We start from the raw sequence: 24,987 nt of genomic DNA, 5'->3' as shown, positions 1-24,987 counted from the left end.
TGATTATTTGTGCTTGAGCAACCAAGCGGTATGCCTAACCTGTCCTTACTCTCTCCCTGACTTGACTGCACCAACAGTCGCTTGGACCCTGTGAGATTGCCCTCTCTCAGGTTCACTCATTGTTATTATTGTTTGATGATGTGTCAACCGTTCCCTTTAACATTGTTGGTCAGATTGATTCCCTCTGTTTTAGAAGGAAAATGCCCTGATGTGAGGAGTTCGCTTTACAGTTAATAAGACATCCTTTGCAATTCAAAAACATTAGGACATCCAAATTAATACAGTCAATTTTTCCTTGTCTACATCAATACATTTCATTTTATATTTGAATACAAAGTGATCTCATCTGGGCATTTTCACCTAAAACCTTCACATGGTTGATCTCTTGTGGCTTTTGGTTTCACACTTTGGCTTACGTTGGTTTCTGGATTTTTAATGCCTGCGGTTTGTTGGAAGTACCTGGGGGAATATTTGGTTTTTAAATGGCTGTTGGTGTTGTGTGATGTCTTGAATGTTTCCAGTTCACTTGGGGATGGGTCTTTTTACTGTAATAGAAAGACTGAAATGTCTTTATTTTGTCCTTGTACTCATTGTCCAGCCATAATCACAGATACGGGATTGTGGCCGTCACCAAATTCATGTTACATAGTATTCACTTGTTTTTGTTTTTGTTTTTTTTCAACATCCAATTTTGGTCTTTTTTTTTACATTGACATAATATTGATAAATATTGTGGGTTTTTTAATTTTTTTTCTCTAATATTGTAGTAACATTCTTTTTCAACTATCCATAGTTTACCATTGTAAACTTTTAAGTCCCTCCCACTATGTTCATTTTGCTGTATGTCCACCTTTCAGAGTCCACTGAGAGTGCATGGGGACAATATTTATGTGAGACACAGTAATTTAATGTTAGAGGTTGGTACTGGCGTCGACTGATGGCTGAAAATGAACTTTTCTCTGTACTTTTACGCCATCAGAACTACAACTTCCTCTGTACTTTACTGGACAATACTGCTACCCTCTCGCACTCTCAGGCTCTGTTTGCATGCTTCAATGTGTTTATTTGCAAATCTACACTTATTTTGAGATATTCAGTTTTTTTTAAAGTATTTCTGTTATTGCTGAACCTGTTTTGGATGATGCTGCAATGCTTATTGTTCTAATTTATATGGCAGCCATTTTTAATAATCACAGGAGGAAATCTGGCCACCATGTGATATCAGATGTACACGTTATAGGTGAATCAAATTGTATGGTGGCAATTGGACATAGTTTCTTTCTTTTAAAATGTTTCACTTCTCACCCAAGAAGCTTCCTCAGCTCAATTATAGCTGAACTAGGTATTATTTATAAATAAAAAAGGCATAACAGTGAAGCAATATTTCAAACTTGGTGGAGAACAGACTTCAAAAAGACTGGAAAACTCCCTAATTTTATCTCACTAAATGCTTTTAAAACCAAATTGAGAACACTAGAGGTCAACTTGTCAAAATGTAATTGCTTCTTTTAACTGTAATACTGTTCTGTCTGTAACTTATTGCTGCCTCTTGGCCAGGACCCCCTTGTAAAAGAGGTTTTTAATCTCAACAAGAATTTTTTTCCTGGTTAAATTAAGGTTAAATAAAAAAATAAAAAAAAATAAAAAAAGAATAGAACAGCTAATACCATAATTTGGAACTTCAAAAGTACATTGAGCAAATGTATGACCATATATTATTTCTGACTTTTATTGAAGGGCATTTCAATGCTCAACTAATTTCAACTAATTTTAGCTCTGGATAGTCCTTAACAACTCATATTTCTCTTAAGAATGCTTTTTTTAAGCAAGGGATTACATATTATCTGTTAGATTTCTACTCTGACGTCCTACATGCGATAACCACAAAAAACTGTGACCCCCGTTAAATGCACCTTTACCTGACATTCCAATTAAATTACACTAAACAGGGTAACTCCCAAAGAATCAGCTAAAGTGAAGAAATTGTGGGCGATACTGGATGTCTGTGAGACAAATTTATAATTACTAGTCACTGAGTCTATCGGGTTGAGTTATCAAAATGGCTGCTCTGTGAATTGGATCCCCTCTGTGAATATGCCGTCAGAGGACCTGTATGCATGCACTGTGCACGCTGAATGCCTGTTTTTGAGAACGTTATCTTGTTGTATTCACCGTGTTTGATGAAATTTCAAGAGTTTGATTTTTGCCAGGCAGCTATTTTTAACAAAACTAATCCTGCATCTGTTACCGACATAAAAACTTCCCTCCTATTTCTGTGTGATTGATTAAATGTTCTCTAGCATACTAAAACAACAAGATATCTTCTTATGCGACATGGAGCTGATAGTGGTACTTTGCCAGCTGGTATCTTTACCAGTTCAGTAGCCTACACTACATACAGATCATGATACCTGAAACCAGAGGTATTTTTGACTATACAAAGATGGTTGATTGGAGTATATAGGAGTTGATTTTTTTTTTTAATCTATCTGTTTACAAGACACCCTTATTGATCCTCCTGATATTCTGATCAAGATCCTAATGTAACAACATTTATCAACTGTAACATTGATTTTGTTTGGAGGTATCTATGACTAATATGAAACTCAAATAGAGGTGCAAAGTAACTCCAGGAAAGAACTCAAGGAATATGAAAAGGGCATTAAGGTCAATAGAGAAGTAGGTCAAAAGTGAATTGCAACCTTACCTTCCATGAAAACATTATGAAAAGTAGAAAAGTAGAGAAAGCATTGCTTGTGATTGCCACTGTCAGCTCCATGTTCTGCAGCGTGCCCTGCTGTTCCTGACCAGTCCAAGATTTATAGGCCCTGTCTCACTGTAGCCTGCTTTCCAAAATTTTTCCAAACTAAAACGGACAAGTGACAGCACTCTCACCTGGGCCAAATGCCACGACTTAATCCAGAAGTAAAATGAGGGCTCAAGTGAGGCATGGCATCTATCTTGGTTTCCTGATTAAAAGTGCTAATGTTCCTGTGACCCATTGAAACATATTTTTGCCTATTCCATCTCCCTCCCTCTTTTATCACCCCCAACCCTCCTATCCCCTATCTTCCTCTGCTCTCCCTTCTTCTCCCTCTCCCATTATATTATCTTTATATCTTATACCATACTTCTAACTTTTAATTTTTCCCGCCCCACTCTCTCCTTACCTGACCCCCATCCCTTACTCATTCTCACTTATTTCATCTACCCTCTGCCCTTTTCCTTCCCCTACTCCCTATTAGGACCATGATAAGACCCAAGAAGACGTTCTGAAACACCAAGCTAGCATTAGTGAGCTAAAGCGCTCTTTTATGGAAGCACCACCTCCCTCCCCTCCTCAGCCCAACCAGTGGGAGAAGCGTCTCACCTCCTCTCCTTCTGCAACGATACGTGTTCAACAGCAGCAAGTGGTACGTCTGTCTGGACGTCTCCGTCTCATGCTTCTAAAAATTTCACCTCTAAATACGGTGCAGGTGACGTGTTCTTCTGCTCAGGTTTATATGGAGGATGTAAGATAGAAGACCCGCTGTCCCTTGCTATGCCTGATTTCAAGCTAATTTATGTTGTCTTTTAACCTCAAGTAAAAAAGTTGCCATTACCAAAGCTGCCAACATCCATGCTGATGTTGCAGTGATAGTTTGTGGTGGTGAACATACAGGCTCGATCGACTTTTATTTCAGCTTTGTAAATGCATTATAAAAGTAGAGTATTTTAGAACTTGTACACCCTGCAGAGCTCAAAATAATGAATATGGAAATAGAGGAAATTCCTTTCTCTGACACAGGAGGCTTTTAAAATCAAGATGGTTGAAAAAGGATTTGGTTTTTGTAATTTGCTGTGTAAAAGGAACAGCTTCTGTAGCTAATGTTGTACTTCTGTCTTGCAAAACCCAACTTGTTCAAGCTGGATTTATATGAAAATAGTTTTCCTCATTGACTGGATTTTTATTTTCCTGTGTTTCTTTTCTGCTAGATTTTTCTTGTCTCTCATGTTCTTTAACAAATTATTTGCGCATGTGTGTGATCTTTCCTTTTGTTTTTTTTTTTGTTTTTTTTTCAGCACACTCTTGATTTGTCAGTGTGTCATGGTGCGACATGAATACCGTTTTTGTGTCGTTTTAGTGTTGATTGACAGGGGCTTTTTATCCTCTATCTGTTTTGCTTTCAGTCCTCCTCCCTCTGCTTAGTGCTGCTGTGACTTTTAGACAGAACGGGAATCATTTTGATCTTGAAGAAATCATACGTTGCCCCTGGAAAAAAAGGGGAACTTTTAGCTAAGAGTAGAGGGAAAGTGAAAGCCAATAACAAATAAACCCCCTTCCTCCCTTTCCTTTCATTAATCCTCAAATGCTGGTTGCCAATATATACAAACATTAAGGATGTAACGTTGTTCAGTTGTTGATTGTGTCGCTAACTTGTCTGTCATGCAGGTTCCCCAAACGGAAGAAGCCGCGTCTGATAATACTGACACCAAAGAGCCCGGAAAGGTGCTTCTAACTTTTCCTTACTCCATCCAGCTTGCCATTTCCAGTGCTTCATAACCATTATTTCCGTTTTCCCGCAATTCATTAGGCGAATGAAATTGTTATTTTTTGGACTATTCATTTATCTGTTTAGTTGTTAGTCATGCGCTCCCCACATCACGTTGTTTCTCTGTCCACAGTTGAATGTAACCATATTATATTACATTTATCAGTAGGCTTTTCAGGTATTTTCAGTCAATTTTATTTGTTTTATGTTCAGTGATTACATTTTTCTTTTTTTTTTCTGTCCCCATGCGTATGTCTGTGTATATTCATCACGTGTGCATGCTTGTGCACTATGTGTACATGGGTGTGTATGTGTGCGCGTGCGCTCGTGCATTTGTGTATGTGTGTGTGTGTGTGTGTGTGTGTACAGACAGCCGAAGTTGAAATTGAAGAAACCGTTGTCGTCCAAGAGGTTTCCAAATCAACCAAACCTGGACATGTCACAGTAACAACTGCCATCTCAGCAGAGCATGAGATCAGGCAAGACGGGAAAACTGAAGAGGGAGGGCAGGCAAATAAGCAGGGCAGCGTTTCATCTGAAAGCGAGAGTGAGGACGAAGCAGAGTATCATCCAAATGTCCCAGTATCTATATCTCATACGCAAATACTGGAGGAGAAAGAAGAGGAGGAAGACCAGGAAAGTAAGATGGCGGGACAGGTCATGTCAGCTCCAGACTCTTCCTCTACTCCTGTTTCAGTCAGTCAGGCCCTTCAAGCCACCGATGAATTGGAAGAAGAGCCCAAGACAGAGGTAGTAAATGAAAAAGGTCAGGAGAAAGAAGGTGAGCGCGAGACTGAAGAAAGCACAGATGATCCAATGGTGACACCAGATGAAGCTCCGAATGGAGTTGCCCTGTTTCAGGATGATGAGACTGGGCTGGTCGCCCCTGCAGTGGAAGGGGAGATGCCTAAAATTAACGGCGAGGCCTCTCTCATTGAAGCAGAACCACGGCCACAGGTTATTTGTTGCTCTGAGGTAAAGTCTTCACTCGGCCACCTGCAGAGCTTCCCTGGGTGTTGATCCCTCCTTGTAGACACCCATTTCTCTTTCCTTCCTGCTTACCACAGTGCCGGTTTCCTTCCTGCTTTCATCAGTGTATTCGCCTTATATGCATACCTTCACATGTCACTTTCCAATGAAAACTCTTTATCAAGCCCAATATGAAACAATTGAAACTCTTAAAAACAACTTTGCTGCATCAAGTAATCATTCCTGAAATAGATACTCTCATCTTTTTTTACTCAGATTTTTTTTTTTTTACATTTATTTTAATCGAAGTCACTCTATCGACATACTTCACATGATTTTCAACACTGCTAGTCATCTCCTGCTCCATAAAGTGTTTTTGGTTTCCACTTTTTCACCGCATGGTATTTGTTTGCCGTGAAGTAAATGGGGCTTAAGTGAGATGCATTGGGCTCTGTTTTCAGGAAAAATATCTGCTCTGTGCTCTGCATGCTCTATTTCACATTTGATGTGTGATTGTCCTGCATACTTGTGTGTCCTCCCATGTGTTTGGCACTGATGCTCATTCTGCTCATGTTTAATTGGCATATCATATTCACTTTGGTGAGGCTTTTGTGGAAACCATCATTGCCAACCACTTTGGAAATACTGCCTTCTCAGCTGTTCATCATCTTTGCATGTTCTCATTTCAGTCCATGGGCTTGTTTGCCAGTCATACCGGCATTGCTTTTGATATTGTTCATGTGTGTTGTTGAGATGCATGTTGATGTCAAACAGTTATTCGTAGTCATGCTGCTGCCGTTGCTGTTGCTTTTACAGCGTATTGCATTCATTAGCCCCGCTGTGGTTCAAAATGTCTCTTTGCACGAGTTCGAGAACACTTTATTCACCCTGACTTTATGTATGTATGTTTTAAGACAAACAGGATGATTTGATCACTTCCTTGTAACTTCAGTATTGTTACTTAGACTGAGATATACAGTTACATTTTTATATTTCTTCATTTTGATTGCAAGTTAAAAGCAAGAGGCACATGTCTTGAAGTGGAAGCGATATGTTGTATTTATTGTCACCTACCAAAGCCATTGTTTTACTATTTTTTTCTCACTAACTGTTTCATGTTTTAATTTATCCCCACTTATCTCTCCTCTTCCTCCCAGCCACCTGTGGTAAAGACAGAAATGGTGACTATATCAGACACGTTCGCAGCCCAGAAAACTGAGATAGCCACAAAAGAGGTCCCCATCGTACATACGGAAACCAAGACCATCACATACGAAGCCGCACAGGTGCACATTTTCTGGGCAGCTTTCATTCAAACAACGAGAGGTTCATGTATTAAAGCTTAATGCCCCTCAGTTTTCCATATGTTTCGTGTTGAAAAAGAAATTTGAAGAGCAAGGTTTCTTTTTTCCGACAAATGATGCCAAGATTCATTCTTCCTCATACAGGACCAGAGGTTGAGGACAAAATTCAATGAGACATTTCAATTTAAATGTCTGACAGCTGTCTTTTGAATTCTCTCTGTATTCTGTCTGTCTGCCTGCCTGTCCTCTGCTGTCAGTTGGACGGTAATGGCGATGGAGAGCCCGGAGTGCTGATGACTGCTCAGACAATCACCTCTGAATCTCTGTGTACTACCACGACCACACACATCACCAAGGTACAAGCAGATGCCCATCCAGAGACACATATCCAGGTCTAGCAGAGCTGTGTCTTTTTTGGCAGTAAGCAACCAGCTGGACAAAGCTCATGCGCAGATGTCCTTAAATATGAACCATTTTTAGACTGGCAAATATTTATGTCTTTGTGCACGGCTTTTAAGTGAGTGTAAAGAGTTGGTTAGAGCACAGCAGTAGAAGGTGCTAATTCTCCAGTTAGATGCCATTAAATCAATGGAGAAGAGAAGGTGCAGTGAGGGAGTGTTAAGAGGAGTTAACCTTCAAAATCACCAGACCTACAGGTAGTCAGAGAGTATAGGAAGGGTAATTTCGCTCAAAGCAACAAGATAATGTAAACAAAAAACAAAACTCACACACTGGACTTAGAGAATTGTGGTAACCCAGAGATTTTGATCGTTCATGATGTAATTTTTATTTGTTGCAGACACTAAAAGGTGGCCTGTCAGAGACAAGGATTGAGAAACGTATTGTCATCACTGGTGACTGTGACATTGATCATGACCAGGTCAGTTTTCTATGTCCTCCGGTTTCCCCTTTTTGGTGGAAAATTTGTGGAAACGCTTGCCAGGATCTGAATGAGAACTTCGGTTTTGCTGTACTTGAGGATCTTTGTTTTCAACAGCAGTTAGACATTATCAGCACTTTAGAGATGGTTCAATAAAGACAATGTTAAATGTATAATCTGACATATTTCCACATTTTCAGATGTGCCACCCACCTACAGTAGGTATAATCAAAATGATCTTCAATTTGTAGAGCAAGTGAAAGAGGCTAATAAAAATCAAGAGTGGAAAATGTTCTGCTTCCTAAAAGATATCATAAAGTAATTAATGTTCATTATCGATTGCTTTAAATTTAGAGGAATACATGAACCTCTGGTAATGCGTTGATCATGTTACTTACATTTTTACTGAACTAAACTAATCACATGTCAGAGATGTTGACAAGACAAAAGTCCCAACCATATCCCACCCATCCACTGATGTGGGCCTGCACTTAACTCCTCCATGTATCTGCAACATGGTGCTTTCACCTTATTTTTTATAGCTGTTTAAGTTTAATTTCCTGATGATGGTTTTCAGAGTGACATTTGATTCTGATTGAAATAAGGGACTTTACCTCCATTGCTATTTACATGATTACTCATAAACTGGTAATTTTTTTCTCCTTTTCAGTTTTAGTTTGATTGTTCATCAAACATTACCCTTTTCTAAGTTTATTGAAAATGTTTATCGATGCTAATTCTTCACAGTCCAGGAGATACGGTCATTATCAATAGTCACTAAATACAGTTTATTTTACAGCTCTGGTTTTCCAGTCCTCTGTTGAAGCCAATAATCTTATTAGTTAATTGTGAATTTTAACATCCTCTCAAACATAGATGTAATATAGTCTATGTTTCTAATAAGATGTTGTCTTATAGCTGATTTATAAACCTAGTCCTACCTCCGTATATGTGATTAGACTTTTTCTAAGATTTCTGCAATTTTCTTAGGTGAGACTCAACCTCCCCTCTGAAATTTTGAATGGGTGATTGGCTAAAATATTCATGAAAAATAAAATCTGAAGCTCATGCTGTCTAGATACATGTGTTATCACACAATGTTGCAAGCATTTGCCAATGTGAATTAGCTAAGGCCTGTATCTGCATGTATGTCTTTTTTGCACTGATTTGTTGAAGTTTCCTGACTGCTGGATTTACATAAAAACAAATGTAAGAATTCTGACATCACTTACATTTGATGATATCCCTGTTAAGCCGAAAAGAAGAGCAGATTTGTATTACATTTAATAGAAATGTGATGCATTTGAAGCCATTTTACCCTATGCATATGTCCTCTCTGTTCAATGTTCACTTAACTCTTAGATGTAAAATGGCACATTGAATGTAAATCCAGCATCATTATCACTTTCTTTATGCTTCTTATTTTAACTTTCATTCAACTCCACCATCTTCCCACCTTCTTTCCACTTTCACCACCTTCATTGCTTGCCATCCTCGGTGCTGCCACTTTGTGGGTTGCCTCTTGGTACATCAGGCACTGGCCCAGGCCATTAAGGAAGCCAAAGAGCAACATCCTGACATGTCTGTTACCAGAGTGGTGGTTCATAAAGAAACTGAACTGGCTGAGGAGGAGGATTGACAGAAATCAGGTAATAATAATAATGATAGTAGATTATTATTATTATTATTATTATTATTATTATTATTATTATTATTATTATTATTATTATTGTATGTAGCAACTCTGTTGTTCAGTCAGTTGAGGATAAATCTTAGAAAGTCAACATTGAGGGGTGCATTTTCGTTCAAGTGAATAAGATTTAGGGCGGTGGATCAAATTTTGTTGTCAGGAAACATCTCTTGTCGGAAAACAAAATATTGACTGCAGAGGATCACAGCAAAAATGCTGATTGCCTTCCAAACTATTTTTGCCTCCAATACATAGAATTGAAGAGGCCCTTGGAAACTCTTTGCTCCATTGATAGTGAATGACCTTCATCACCTTGCGGCGACCAACAGTGACTGACTGAAGAGGAGCAAGAGAATAAACAGAGGGGGTTTGAAAGTGGAGACAAGTCAGTCTTTGTAACATGTCTGTTGTTTATCTATATCCCTCACTCTAAAACCAAGGAAAAAAAATCCTCACTTTTGTGATGGAACAAAAGAACCACTTTGTTAGCTTAACATTCATAGTGTGTTTTTATTTTTATTTTGATAGTTAATTTTTTCTTTAACAATGTGTGTTTTTTGATTGTTTTTTCAAAAAATATTGTCATGTATTATGAAAGTAAAATACATAGGTATACACCAGTAACGGATGCTGATGAGACACAACACTAAAAAACTGGTCAGATTCATATGCGCACCAATCATTTATAGTCAAGTGTTCACATTTTCACACATTTAAGGACAATTTCAAATGAAGAAAGCATTTATTGCTGTCTACATCAGCAGTGAGAACACATTATTGGTTTATTCCTATGCAAAAAGAAACATTTGTGTAATGACAGCTCCCCGAATACCCCGTGAAAGTGAGGACTGAAAAAGCAACAGTAATTTCCAATGTTGTAGAGTAATCATTCAAGCATTTTGGAGCTTTTAAAGCGCCTTTTTCATATAGACACAATATAATGTCTGATCTAATTTTTCTGAGATTGCTAGCAGGCGTATGGCCTACCTAGGTTGACCATATCAGGTTTGCATCACATGTCAGACAGGGGCTCAAGTAATGAAAAAGGAGACAAAATATCTTCTTACAACGCATTCACAGTTAGATGATTGGTCAAATTTTTCATGTGTTGAATAACAGATTCACTACAATTAAAGAAAGGGAGCTGAAATCAAACATTTCCGTGAAAAACAATCAAGTTTTTGAATGTTTATGATTATTGTTTCATTTGTAAGTATAGTTGATATTCATCTACATTCCTTGTTTTTCAGCCGTCAGTTGAGTCAGTTTGCTTTCAGTTCAATGTCACTGAAACTTCAAAGTACAAATACAGAAAGGCGATTTTAATTTCGGTGGATATGGAGGACACCCAAGTCAAGATCCTAAACTCTGAAAGTCAGGTTTCCTTTCATGTGTTTTTATAAAATAGTAAAATAGGAAAAAAATAGAGTAAATGGGGAAAAAATGTGACTGAACTAAAAATTAACTGACTTTACGGCTGGTGTGTACAACTTTCTGTAAAGTAAAAATGGTTATCAGTTGGGAACGGTAACAAAGGTTTACATTCAAAACTGGCTCTCCCTGGACCGACCATTGTTTGACTAACTTTTTCTATTGGGGGGCTGGGACAAAATGGTCTTGAGCAGTAAACTGAGGGATGATCAGGATATAGAGGTGGTGCTGTTTGTGCCAAGTAAGAAAAGCTAGTTGGGATGGCACGAATTTTAACTTTTTTTTTTTTTTTTAATACAATTAAAAATAAATATTTCCAGATTTCATATAGCCCCTTTAAGAAATTAGTTTTTTTTTTTTTTTTTTTTTGTTTTGTTTTTAAACATAATACTCAATCTTTAAATCCTTAAATCATCCACAATCTCGACAAATACTAAAATCATTGGGGGAAAAAAAGGATGTCCCAAATTCAGAACCAGTCTGCCATCACTCTGCATCAGAGACCCTTTTTTCTTTTGGAGTCATTTTACTCATTCCAATAAAAGAGCAAATTTTCTTGATTAGAGGGTTTTTCATTCAGACTTCAGCATCATTTTGTGGTCAGTAAAATTTCAACCCCGTAAACGTTACGTGAAAACGCCTCAATAGAACACCGCTGTGTTGATTGGTTTTAGTGTGTATAGACAACAGGTTGTCATGACTCATACGGTTTGTCTAGATTAGATTATCTTAAGCCTGATCTCATTGTTGTTTGTTATTGTCACAGAAAAAAAACAATATTATCTGACCGTGCACTATAACTAGGAATGAAAACTAGTAAATTTCACATGGAAGCAGTTACAACACAAGAGTTGAAAAGAAACAGCCCAAAGGGAAATGTAAGGGAGGGTTCTTGAGCCTCTTAAATTGAATTTCACGTTCTATTCATTTGTGTAAGTGTGGCATGAAATGCATCCGACAAAGGCTGGTTTGCTCTGCTCAATGCATCCACTCGACGTAATTTGTCAGTGTGAACGGAGTAAAACAAACATGCATGCTCACACCTCCAAAAAGGAAGTGCCACAGATTAATGTAAACCACATTCCACCTGCCTAGATTTGTCTTAGCCGCACATCTGACTTGGAATACTAGCATTTTAAAACCGGAAATGTTTTTCATTAAATATATTTTACAAATGAAGATGAAATGAGGGGTTTTAATCACTTTTTTCTTTTTAAAACACTTGGGTCATGTTACAATGTCTTTCTTACGGTAGCGCTATTTCAAAATTGGGACTAAGACTGAGCGGTAATGACAGTCTAGGCTGTTTTATGGGAAGCACTGGTCAGACCTCTACTATGCAGTTAAATGACATTCCACACGAGAAGAAGCTTTAACCTCTAACATTCTTGCAAAGAGATGAAGCAGCAGAAAAAAAATGGAAAAAACTAAAAGTAGGCAGCTTTGAGGGCTTTTGCTGCTCAATTAAGTCTTAAAAAGAATCAGCTACATCACAAATATATCTGTAGTATTGCTTTCTGATAATGTTGTCATCCTCTGTGAAATTGTTGATGGGAATTATTGTGTGCTCTCTTCAGCATTTTTAATGTTTTCACTGTATTTTTGAAACTAAATGAACACCACTACAAATCAAAACATTTCTGCCACAGTTTTCTCCATATACTGAGGGATAAAAGGGCGGCAGGATCAGACTTTCCAGAATGTTTGTTTGGATTTTCCTTGGTTTTTGTGTTTTTCTTTTTTATACATAAATCCCAAAATTGTACCACCAAGAAATGTCTTATAAACTCAAATTTATGATGGTTTTAAATAGGTGTAAGGAGAGGACTGTTAAAAGGTTGGCGCAGTTGTCATGACAGATCTATGAAGACACCAAATGCTTTCCATAGATATCCTTCATATTTCGAACAAGGTTTGATGAATGGCAACAAAGCACTGTTCTCAACAGATATAGTTTGGGCTCTTTACATAACAGCTCAGCTATGTGAGACTTACAGGTGAACAAAAAACCAGCACCATTTTTCTACATATTATTAAACTTGTGAAAACAAAAATGCAACTCATTTTGGAAAGTCAACCAGCTGCCCCTCTTCCCCATTATAGCCAACCAATGACCACGGATAGAGTTTTCTATCGAGCAGCTTAACTGTCACATGTCCCCCCCACACATCCACTTCTCCCCTGTGTAACTCTTAAATAAAGGATTGTTATACTCTGAAATCAATGTGGTCACAGCCTTTCTTCTTACTCAAAAAAAAATTCAGTATGGTGACACCTGAAGTGAACCATTCCCACTATGTATGTGGCATTGTAAAACGTTTTGATTATAGTTTCTTTTAAAACAACCTTTTTTTTTCACTTAAGACTACTTTAGATGTTCAAGTTGTTGTCATAATCTCTTAATTTACTTCAATGAATAAACCACATGAAAGTACAACTCAAATTCCTTTAAAGTTGGTTGAAGTTAAAAATCAATAAAATGCAATGATTTTCACATCCCAAGCACATATTTAAGTCCCTATAGAACATAAACAACGTATCAGATGATGAAACACATTTTACTATTTCATGAAATATCTCATTTTGAATTTTATGGCAGCAATAAATCTTCAAAAAGTTGGAAAAGGGACAATTAATGCAAGAAAAGGCAAATTGTCCAACTGTTGTGGAACAATTTTAGAAAAGTGTTCAACATAGAACTGCAGAGAATTTGATGATCCTACCATCTGTAGTTAACAATATCAAAAGAGTCAGAATCAGTAGGAATCTGCAAGGGACAAAGGTCAAAACTGGATGCTGAGTTGTTCAGCTCCTCAGATGGCACTGCATTGAAATCAGCCATTGTTCTCGACTGGGGATCAGTTCGAGCTGTATTGTCTAAAGCAGGGGTGTCAAACTCATTTTGGTCCAGGGGCCACATACGGCCTAATTTGATTTGCAAAGGGGGCAGGACCAGTAAAATCATTACCCAGATGTAACACAAAGTCAAAATTTTTCCTTCGTTTTAGTGTAAAGGAGGTACACAGGTAAATTATAAGAATCTTTAAATGCAATGAACTTTTCCTCTAAAAAATACATGACAAATTAATATCAAAACAAAATTGATGAAATTACACCCTAAAAATACTGAGTTAAAAGACTTTATCTTGACACTGGAGGGAAATTTCCCACTAGAATTTATTAGAAAATTGATTGGTAGCATGTATAAGAAGAGGTATACTGTTTACAAGCCTAAATGTGACTATTCTGGTTATTACATCAATCTTTCATTTTGGGTTTTTTTCCTATCGCTTTTGTGGTTTTATAGAAATAAGAAAAGATCATTTTAACAATGTCACTGGACATTTTCATTCACAAGTCATTGTTTTCAAATTTTGAAGCAAAAAAATATATTCCAAAGTTACTTTTTCATTTTTTCCTTGCAGTTTTTTTTTTTTTTTTTTTTTTTTTGAAACCCACTGTATAAAATCCCCAGATGCATGTAAGAAAAACACGCGTTCTGCACTAACAGAAATATTTGATTTCAGACAGGGGGCAACAAAGTATTGTTCCAAGGGCCGCAAGGCTTGAGACCCCTGGGCTATAGTAAAAGAAATGTGAGCACAACTCAGAAATGGTCTTTTATGGTCTGAAGAATCAAAATAACATTAGTTTTTTCCTTGATATCATATCCCATGGCTTAAAAGGAGAAGGGCTATCCACTTTACTAGACAGGACAATATACAATTGACTGGGATCACGTGAGTGCCAGATACATGAAGGTACAGTCAATACTGAGAGGTAGAGGTTTTACAGCAACATATACGCACATCCAGAAAATAATATATACATTTGAATTCCATTACACTTCCATGAGAAGTCATCTATTGGCAGACACCTTTAAAATGCAGTTTTTAAATGCGCGTACTTAAATTAAATGTTAATTGTATGAGACCCGAAACAGCCGCCTGGAGGTCTTATCGGCTTTTAGGACATATAGTTGCCGCACAGTAGTGAGAAAGAAAAAATAATGTAGCACTGTTTGGCCTTTTGACAATTTGTGTTGAAATGAAAGTCAAATGAATACGGTTATAGAAAGTACACTCGTACATTTTTAACGATCGTCGTCAGGTGCATAGCTGCTGCGCGACTCTCCTCCTCCTCGGGTGTGCATTTCTGTGAAACGGCCTGTAGAGGCCGCTCCCCTCCTGAGGAAACGCCGTTAGCTCTGCTTCAACTATGGATGAAAAATAAAGACATTTATCGAATAGTAGTACATCTAAAGAACAGTTATATACGTTTCTTAGATTTTAAAAGCAAAATCCGTCTTATAAACAAGCCTACCACGCTTTTTGTTGTATTTTTAATGTCACTCCAAATGGAATGTTTAATTAATTAAGCTAATTAATATCACCTGTGTGGCCCCGCAGTGACACCTTAGCTAGGCTGACACTAAAAGAGGCTAGTTTTGTGCTTCGGGACCGTTAAATGACACCCGTGTTTTCGTCGTGTAGTTCCCGTATGTGTGTAGAAATGTGTAAACAAAATAGTAGAATATCGTTTAACACTTGTTATTCAGGGATGTCATCAGAAGTAAATTAGGAAACAAGTAAATGCAGCCTCTGGATGAGGTGAAGCGTCCTGGGGCTGGGAGGACGTCCACACTCAAATGTGTCACGGTATGCACAAAACGAGGCGGTTAAATCCCGAGAAGTTGTATTTTTGAGTCATTTATTCAATGTTCTTTAAACATTTAGTGTTGTTTTCTTGCCCTGTTCCAGTTTAGAGTGTGTTACAGCGGAAGGATGGGGAGTCTCAGAGGCACTCAGCAGTGCACCAGGGGCAAACATACACAGCCTATTGACACAGTGTAGTAGGGCCATTGTGTTACTGTGGCGTTACAATTTTATTTTGCGATAAAAGAGGAATATAATTGCAATTTTCCCCTTGAGAACATAGGCAGAGATAATAAAGCACTCTATGTGGCAATCAAGCTCGACTCACATCACTTAAGTATGGTAATATTGTATAATTTGGCCTTTGGTGAACTATGTACTACATTTTTCATCTCAGTTGTCAAGTTCAGTAAGGGAGACAGCACATTATATTGGTATATAATATATATATTTTAATTATTGATGGAAAAGTAATTGCATTATTTTTAGAACAGAATTGATGGCCCTTGATACCATCATTATTATCTGCAATGCATGATCAAAATACAGTTGTAGTTAGTAATTGGGATTCCAGTAAGTTATTTTGCTGTCCCTGATGATACAAAATTGTTTTGTAACGTGACATGGGTTGAAAATGTTACAAGGGAACAGCTGCAAGGATGTTGGCGTTTTAGTTTCCAGTGAAAATGCTTTGTGCTGTGTTATCTCAAATGCAAACTGTTTTTCTACTCTATGGCTTACCAAAGTTTTCCTTTACATCACAACTGAAAGATTTAGATAGTTCTAGCTATTTTCAGAATTAATAGCAGGTGACAGACAGCACACACTGACACAGCTGCCCAAAGGTACAACGTACATTTAAGGCTAGCGTGTCTGACTAATTGCCTTCAGCCTCCTCAGTTGTGACATGTGTTGAAGGGTTGTCATATATGACTAAGAGTACCCTGCATCTCCTGGTTCTCTCAACATTTTACAAAAATATTCAGTACTAATTTGCAATGTGAAAAATGCTCTTTATAAGAACATACATTAGATTCAAACTCCCCTCCCAAATGTGTACAAATCATCACAACTCAGCATGATAATTTAGATTGAATATTTGACGTTCTTCCGTAATCTGCACGATAATAACTCTTCATAGTCCTTGAGTATTAAGATGCTTTTAAGTCGAGCCTTTTCCTCGGACTTTGCAGGAAAGCAGGAAACACATGAGTGTACATAAAAAAAATATGCCTCATCCAAGAATAACATGTCAGTAAGTGAACATCTGCAATACCGGACTTCAGTTGATTCAGTCATCATTTAATGCTACCTGGGCCTCTCTGGTTTAGCGTGTGAAGATGTTTGATTTATTTATAATCACATACTGTGATTTTCATAGACGTGATTTTTATCAAAGAAGTAAAACTTTGCAGAGTAGTGTTTTTTTTTTTGTTTCCTCTTGTGGCCTATTTTGATGATTTTCATTATTTATAACAGGGCTTTATTTTAGAGACACAGACATTCATTTTAACCTAGGAGCGACATGAGCTGTCAAGAATTATTTATAAAACATGTTGAATTTTTGGCTACTTTCATGCCGTTTAAGTTGTCTGTGTGTATCCATATGAGTAAGTACCGTAATGCACAAACTGGTTCATTTTGAAATTGCATGAAATATAAAAGCCTATTTCTGCTTCATTGTGAAATTTTGCACAAGAGTTATGCTGAAATTCTTTCCTATACAGTTCTTGTATGCAGTGACAAGAGGAAAGGCATCTTCCTCTCTCAGGTATGCAGCTACATTGTAAATGTAACAACATAGAGAAACAGAAAGAGCACATGCTATGTATGAAAAGCTAATAACATGCATACCCTGTCGGAGTTTCCAGGAGAGGTAACTTATCAGTTGAAGCAGCAACACACAGACAGACAGGAATAACAGCAGACAGAATAGCCAGGCAGGAGGAAAACTGCCCATCTGTCTTTTTGTGCACAAGACTGTCTGTCTGAAGAGCAGAGCCAGGTCTGCCCAGGGGCCACTAAGCACTTCCATGCTGCTCCTGCAAGAAAGAAAGCAATTAAAGATAACATAACATGTTGCCCTTCCATTAGATGACCGCATCCTGAAGGCGTTGATTCGTTTTGCTTGAAAAGTGTTGACATTTTGTGGTTAAAATTGGATTTAATCAGACTGAAAATTATCATATGCTATTGTTACCATCTGAGGCCTTTTGAATTCTTATTCTTGGCAGTTTGAAAAAGTAAATTAAAATCCATACTCTATGTAGGGAAATACTATATATGAGGGCATCAGATAATCCCACGGCAAACAAAAAAAAAAAAATTTGCTTTACAAATTAGTAAAATTATTTCGGGGTTATCACGCATCTTTGGATTTTCAATATAACTGAAATTATTGAGTAAATTTAAGCTGTGTATTTTTATGAAGATGATGTTGCACATGGAGTCAAAGAAATCGTTTTCGTGCTTAAAGTTCATTGTTAGTCATGCATTATTTTACTTCGTTGTACATTTCCATTTTCTAAATGTCATTTGGCTAAATGGTCACCAGTTTGACATTTCGGTGTATTATTGAGATTGAACATCTCCTGTGCAGTTAAGTATATATAGATAATGTTATCTTAATATTCATTTTAACGTGAAGAATATCTACACCGTTTATATTTATAGTAATGTTTACACTACCTATTTACTGTCAGTACAAATCCAAATGCGCTGTGGACAGCAAAGTAAGAATTTCATTGTACAGGGAAATATGTTTCCACACTGTACATATGACAATAAACAATGTGAATCTGCATATAGTGTCAGACACTGAGATTTAGGTGCCAACAGGTCACAGCACAGAGGAAGTTGCTTTTTAAAGTAGCATGTCATGTCATTCCCAGAGACAAATGAACCAGTGAAATCAGCAGAAAACAAGTGAGCTGGCCTTTACTACCAAAGCAACAAGTGAAACCGCGTCCCTTGATGTGACAATGCATTACTTGCAACAAAACGTTAAGTATCGGCTGTGTTACACACTCACAAAAACCCTTTCACTTTACACTGGCAATCAAAACTTAAACAGAACAAAGACATCTTATCTAACCAGCAATTACTCATGACAAATTTATAACCGTTTCAAGTTGTCTTAAACAAATGTGAAGTGAACTTACTTGAAGTGCTGTCTAATACTCAGCTGTTTTGAGGATTTAAAAATCCAACAGCTGCCCTTTTCCCAAAGTGTATGTCTGACTGAAGCTTTTTCAAAAAATATTGACAAATGACCACCGAACTCCACTGCTCCAAGACAAAGTGACTTCAATTCATGTGAAATTGCCTCCAGTAACCACTTTCTGGCTCATCTTTCTTATCTATTTTTCAATGTTTTCAGTCTTTCCGCCTCTCTCCCATTTGGTCAGAAATCCAGCCCAGTTGATGATGTGAACTTTGTTCTATTCGAGCCGTCAGACCTTGTGATTACTAAGAGGATTAGCTGCATTGGCCTATCTGACTGTGTGTAAATGTGTTAATAGGAGGTAGCATTATAGTCAAACAATGACCAGCCCAAAGGTCTTTGTCCTTTGAAATTAAAAAGTAAAAATTGTTTTTACGTCCCATTTGTAAACATTCGTGTGAGCCTTGCGCCATGCTTTGTCCTTTGCCCCTTGTACTCACTGTCGTAAAACAGACACACCACATTATTTTCAGATATAGGCATGTGATCCGATTCCATTTTGAATTCTTGATATTACGCTCCTTGTCTACCTCTTTGTGTCTGCTGTATTCTTTAGCAGGCAAATGTGTGATATCTCCCAAATTGATTAGTCAGCAATTATCTTTTATCTTAAAAAAGGCTCTGATAGTATCAAATCTAAACAAACATGAGGACCCCTGAAATTTAGTCAAAAACAGGTGTTTGATGCCCTCTTCTGGACTAGTCATCATATTTGACAAATTATTGAATTATGCAACTTTTCACTGCATTATTGACAGCAGCAAGTGGGACTTCATTTGATTTTCTTACAAATTTCAGAGGAGACATGCTGTGGTTTCTCATTGTCCTTGAATAGAGACAATTGTCTGCAAATAGGTTTCTGTGGTGAGGTAAACACTTTCATATAAGCTGCCAATGGCAATAGTTTGCAATGACCAATCGGGGAAAAAAAAAAAATGTTTGCACCATGACCATTTAAACCAGCTTCTGCGAATAAGAGAAGCCGATGTACCATCATATCTGGACTTAAGCAGCTACTTATTTCACACGCTTTAAACACTGTAACTTAAACAATGTTGCAGCTAATTTATGGATTTTTTTGGGGGGCTCACGAGCTTTATGCCGCCAAAACATTTAGCCTCGTCACATCGGACAAATGAAATTACCATAAAATTCTGAGGCCGTTCAATTTGGGTACCGAAGAAGACGACTTCAATAGTTTTAGTTCGCAAAGGAAGACTATATCAATCAGCTGGAGTATGACAAAGCGGGGATAGAAAATGGATGGATGGATGGACTTTACCTTGTTATTTATTATTAATCTTTTTTTCATCAGTTGTGTTACAGGCACTGTTCAGGAAAAAAAACATTTCCAGTTCGTATTTGTGAATATTACCGGTATGTATTTAATCAAAAGTAAAAAAAAAGTTTCTGTGTAACATCTTTCTGTGTAAATATCTCATGTTACAATGTGGACACCCGCAGCTTATAGACAAGTGCGGCCTATATATGAACACATATATTTATTTATTGAACATAAGCAGCCAGTGCTGCTTATGTTCAGGTGTGCTCAATAGTCTACGGTATGTTTCCTATATATTTGATTCACCTGAAATTTCCTAGAAAATACACTGCAAATTATACCATCTTTTGACTCATGAACAAACTGATTTTAACACATAAAGCCTTTTTGACACACAAATCCTGGAACGTGAAAATTATTGATTATGAATTCCTAAAGCCTGCTTCAAGTTTTCATGCAAAAAATGTTTCCAAACAAAACTTACTGATCAAACTGGCTGGTCACATGTTATGGAAACATGATTCAAACACATGATCATTTGGTAGATGCCAGCTATACAGTGTGGAGAACATTTGTTTAACGGTAACTTAGACAGAAAACACTGTATGTATATATTACAATGGAAGATATTAGAGATATTTCCATTTCTTCGTTTGGGGCTAAAAGGCTCAGTGGCTCTCATAAGTGGGAGGACCGCCATTCTTTCAATAAATAATCTATAATTTGATGATGAAGAACATGCTCTACTATGTCGGTCCCAAGGTTCAATTGTCTTTTTCCTTGGTTGTGGGTCAAGTGACTGAAAGCTGTAGTCCCCGATTTAGATAATTTTTCACCTTTTCATTTTTAATTATTATTAACCTCTACATTGTGTTGAAACAGTTACATCTGTAATGTTTCTAGCGAAGTCAATTCAGTTTTTCTTTGTCAATTTTCAAAATTTGGCACAATTTTTGTTCTTGCTCGCCAAACCAATGTTCTCAGAGCATTTTGATTCTTACTTGCTCATCTCTCAACACTAACACTGTTCTCACACAGCTGCGCAATTTCGAATATTATAACACGGAGTACCAGTGTGATTTTGCTCAGGCCAGTGAGGTGTGTGTGGGCTAATTGAGTGATGCTATCAACATAATCAATGGAATTGATTGGCTTTGTTGTTGCTCTAATTGATCGGGAGATAATGGGCTTTTTTAGGATTGTATGTTTATTTTAAACAATTTGTGTGCTTTGTGCGTAAGTACTTGTTTTTAGATTGACTTAGGATAATAGGGCTATTTCTGGAATTTGTGTGTGTGAGAGAGAGTGAGTGATTAAGAATATGTCTGCATCTTCCATCTGCTTGTGAAGTCAAGTGAAATTTAGACAGGCTATTTTTCATGAAAGTAACACATTTGTTTCAAATAATTGAAATTCATAGATCCAGTATTTTAATGACTACTTTCCAGATGATGAAATTAAGGTGTGTGTGTGTGGAGGGTGCAGGGGGGGCAAAAAAATACCATACAAGATTTGTTGTGGCTCTTGTGGTTAAAAAACAAAAGACTATGTAATTTGGCCATTTCTGAAAGTATCTCCTCTTTTCATCTATATTTCTGTGCAAACCATTTCCTTTCCTTAAGATCATACTGGTCCCAAAGGCTCTGAGGAAGTTTGAATCCTGTCTACAGCTTCAAAACCATTAGTCATTTTTTTTTTCTTTTACGGTCTCTTTTTATCACCTGTTTAGGGATTTAAAAAATATAAGATCTTACATGAAATTAGCCAGATAGTTTTTTTTTCTTTTTTTTTTTGTGAAACAGGATTAAAAATGGAAGCTTCCATTTCTGGGTCGTGGGATTATCGGGGTGGCAGAGGATTTTGGCTCAGCAATGGAGAAGTGGGATATTGTGAGGAGGAGCTTCAACCTGACTGTTTTTCGTGTCCTCACAGGACTTTATCCCATTACACTTTGTTTCCTGAAATATATTTTTCCCTCTCTACTTGTTTTTTTTGTCTCAACTGCTATATAAAACTTCCATTTTTATCTGTCTGCCTTGAATAATTATTAAGCAGGATCTACTTTGATTAGCATCTAAATGTGCTTATGTAGCCCTGTGTCTGTGTGTGGGTGGTTTTGTGTCGTCATTGCCATGAAGATGGATCTTGTCTTCCATTGATTTTGCATTGATATGAGACATGCCCCCTCTCTCTCATGGCACAAAGACTGCAATTGGGAGGAACCAGAAAAAATAGCTGTGATTGTCTAACAATGCGTCATAAGATGTGAGAGTGAATCAATTAAATTAAATCAGAAGATTTTGCTAAAAGGGCATGTATATGTATACATTATGTGTATATATATATATAAATACATGAATAGTGTCTGTCTGTCTGTGTGAGAAGAGAGACAGAATAAAAAAATTAGAAATCACATTGTATGTTTTGTTTTTAACAATATATTTGTAAATTACAGGGTCAAATAAGTATTTGATCCCTTGCTTATCAGCCAGATTTCCGACCCTCAAAGCTCCTCTGCTTTTAAAGAGTCCAACTACACTCCGCTTATCATTCTAATTGAGTAGTACTTATTTGAGGTTGTTAGTTTTCTTAAAGACACCTGTGCACCCCACAATCTGTCAAAAGTGTAACAGCTAACATGAGTAAAACCAAAGAGCTGTCAAAAGACACAAGAGAAAAAAATTGTTGACCTTCACGAAGTTGGAAAGGGCTACAGAGCAATTACCAAGCAGCTTGATGGAAAAAAGAACATCTATTGGAGCCGTTGTCCGAAAATGGAAGAGGCTGATGATGACTGTCAATGTCCCTCAGACTGGGTATCAATGGGTATCAATGATGCTAAGAAAGGTGAAGAATCAGCCAAGAGCTACAGAGGAGAAGCTGGTCAATGTCCTGTAAACAGCTGGGGCGACAGTTTCCAAGGCTACTATCAGTAATATGTTGAGACATAAGGATTTAAAATCATGCAATGCATGGAAGGTTCCCCTGCTTGAGTCAGCCCATGTCAAGGCCCATGTGAAGTTTGCCAGGGACCATCTGGATGATCCAGAGGACTCATTGGGGAAAGTTTTGTTGTCAGAGGAGACCAAAATAGACATTTTTGGTTTTCACTCCATTTGCCGTGTTAGGAGGAAGAAGGATGTATATCATCCCAATAATAATATACCCACCCAGGGGTGGAAGCATCATGATCTGGGGGTGTTTTTCAGCACAGGGGCCGGGATGACTGCACTGCATTAAGGAGAGGATGAACGGGGACATGTTCTGTGAGATAAAGCTCCTTAGTCAGAGCATTGAAGATGGGTCGTGGCTTGGTCTTCCAACATGACAATGACCCGAAGCACGCGGCCAGGAAAACCAAGGAGTGGCTCCGTAAGAAGCATATCAAGGTCCTGGAGTGGCCCGGCCAGTCTACAGACCTAAATCCAAGAGAAAATCTTTAGAGAGAGCTGAAACTCTGTGTTGCTCAGTGACAGCCCCCAAACCTGAGAGGTCTAGAGAAGATGTGTATGGAGGAGTGGGCCAAAATCCCTACGGCCGCATGAAGACCTACAGGAACCGTTTGACCTGTAATTGTTAACAAAGGCTTCTGTACCAAATATTGAAACTTTTTGACACCAGGGTTGGGGTTATGGTTAGGATTGATTCAAGGGATCAAATACATATACATATTTTACGAATAAATTGTTAAAAAAATCATACAATGTGATTTCTGTTTTTTTATTTATTTATTTATTTTTTATTCAGTCTCTCACAATGGAAATGCACCAACAATGAAAGTTTAGATCCTGCCATGATTTCTAAGTGGGAGAACTTGCAAAATCACAGGGTGATCAAATACTTATTGACCTTACAGTACATGTGTTTATGTATGTATGTATACATATATTATTATATATGTATGTGTATATATATTTGTGTGTGCGTGTTTTTTTTAAAGAATTTTTAATGTGGAAACAGATTCAACATTTAAAAAACTTATTGACAGGATTGTTAAGAGTGAAACACCTACTATTACATTTGGAGTGGTGAGATTATTCAAAGGTGACCTTATATTTATTTATGCACATTTTGATACTCTTCATTGTAGTACAGCTGAAAGAAAAACTGATCATCTATCCAAATCCACAGTATAAAAAAGTAAATACTGGAGATGTGTGTTATTTTCTTGCTAGTGTTTTAAACCCTAGCAAATTTAATCTGCTCTGTTGGCTTTTTAATCATGCTTTTGGCTGTGTTCTTTTGGTTTTATATATTTAACTGGTCTCAAATATTGTATATTTTTGAACACATTTTTGTATTGCAGTATTCTTTATTTCTAAGCTAAAATGACTTTACCTCATTCAATGTTTCAATCATTTCTTTTTCACTGAATCAATTTCTTTTCATGAACTGCTTTGTTCTCGTTATTTTTTGCCATCAACTTGTTCTTGTTTTTGTCATATAACCACAACACTGTTTTTTGATGTCGTCAATTTGGAGATGCAATCGGTGAGCTGCTTGGGTTTGATAAACTTCTGCTGTGTAGCAGTCCATTTTTAAAAGATGGGGGCAGACACGTTTCTCAGTACTTTATCTTCTAATTAGTGCAAACAGTTGGCAGGAAGCTGTCAGATGTCAAGGCACAGACGGACTGCAGGGAATAACCAGCTCCCGGGTGGTCAATGATGCTTTTAAATTCAACAAGGCTGTTACAGTTCATTGTTCACAGAGCGCACAGATCATGTTGGTGATAAGCAATGTACAGAAAGATTTTGGAAAAATACACAGTGAATTTTTTTTCGATCGATTGAAATCCTGAATCCTAAATTGATGCGCTCAGAAATGATGGTTCACGTGTGACTATGAACCAATATTCCAATTATTATAACAAGCTGTTTCACTTTTAGTGTGTACGTGTGTGTGTGTTTGTGTGTACATGTGCATGAGTACATGTGAGAGAGAGAGACTTTCTGAGACAAAGGACAAATTTGCAGTTAATCTTAAGATTTTTGGTTTGGATTTCTTTTTTTTTTTTTTTT

At 37.3% G+C, this 24,987-nt stretch overlaps 1 protein-coding gene and 1 long non-coding RNA gene across 7 annotated transcripts in view; one reads left to right on the top strand and one right to left on the bottom strand.

Annotated features, from left to right (window-relative positions):
• Nucleotides 1-13,026, top strand: part of epb41l2 (erythrocyte membrane protein band 4.1-like 2) — a 46,160-nt gene extending 33,134 nt beyond the window's left edge. Inside the window, exons 15-23 of one of the 6 annotated variants that reach the window (XM_086167386.1) lie at nucleotides 858-917; nucleotides 3,246-3,413; nucleotides 4,433-4,489; nucleotides 4,902-5,507; nucleotides 6,659-6,787; nucleotides 7,063-7,161; nucleotides 7,605-7,685; nucleotides 9,220-9,334; nucleotides 9,631-13,026. In XM_086167386.1, coding sequence (XP_086023512.1) covers nucleotides 858-917; nucleotides 3,246-3,413; nucleotides 4,433-4,489; nucleotides 4,902-5,507; nucleotides 6,659-6,787; nucleotides 7,063-7,161; nucleotides 7,605-7,685; nucleotides 9,220-9,324 — 1,305 coding nt within the window. In that variant the 3' untranslated portion in view covers nucleotides 9,325-9,334; nucleotides 9,631-13,026. Of the gene's footprint in view, nucleotides 1-77; nucleotides 111-857; nucleotides 918-3,245; nucleotides 3,414-4,432; nucleotides 4,490-4,901; nucleotides 5,508-6,658; nucleotides 6,788-7,062; nucleotides 7,162-7,604; nucleotides 7,686-9,219; nucleotides 9,335-9,630 lie in introns of all 6 variants that reach the window. The other 5 variants (XM_086167387.1, XM_086167388.1, XM_086167392.1 and 2 more) reach the window with 5 other exon arrangements.
• Nucleotides 11,026-18,947, bottom strand: LOC147222637 (uncharacterized). The gene is made up of 3 exons (XR_015107700.1): nucleotides 18,623-18,947; nucleotides 17,316-17,503; nucleotides 11,026-15,022 (listed from the first exon to the last, which is right to left on the bottom strand). It is a non-coding gene; the product is annotated as an uncharacterized LOC147222637 (long non-coding RNA).
• Between the last annotated feature and the right edge of the window lie 6,040 nt (nucleotides 18,948-24,987).

Source organism: Fistularia commersonii, chromosome 20 (assembly GCF_037954325.1).
Source record: "Fistularia commersonii isolate RoL2024-O1a breed Wild chromosome 20, RoL_Fcom_v1.0, whole genome shotgun sequence".
Lineage (NCBI taxonomy): Eukaryota > Metazoa > Chordata > Actinopteri > Syngnathiformes > Fistulariidae > Fistularia > Fistularia commersonii.
Note: the sequence above shows the minus strand (reverse complement) of the source record. Positions and strands in the feature narration are given on the sequence as shown.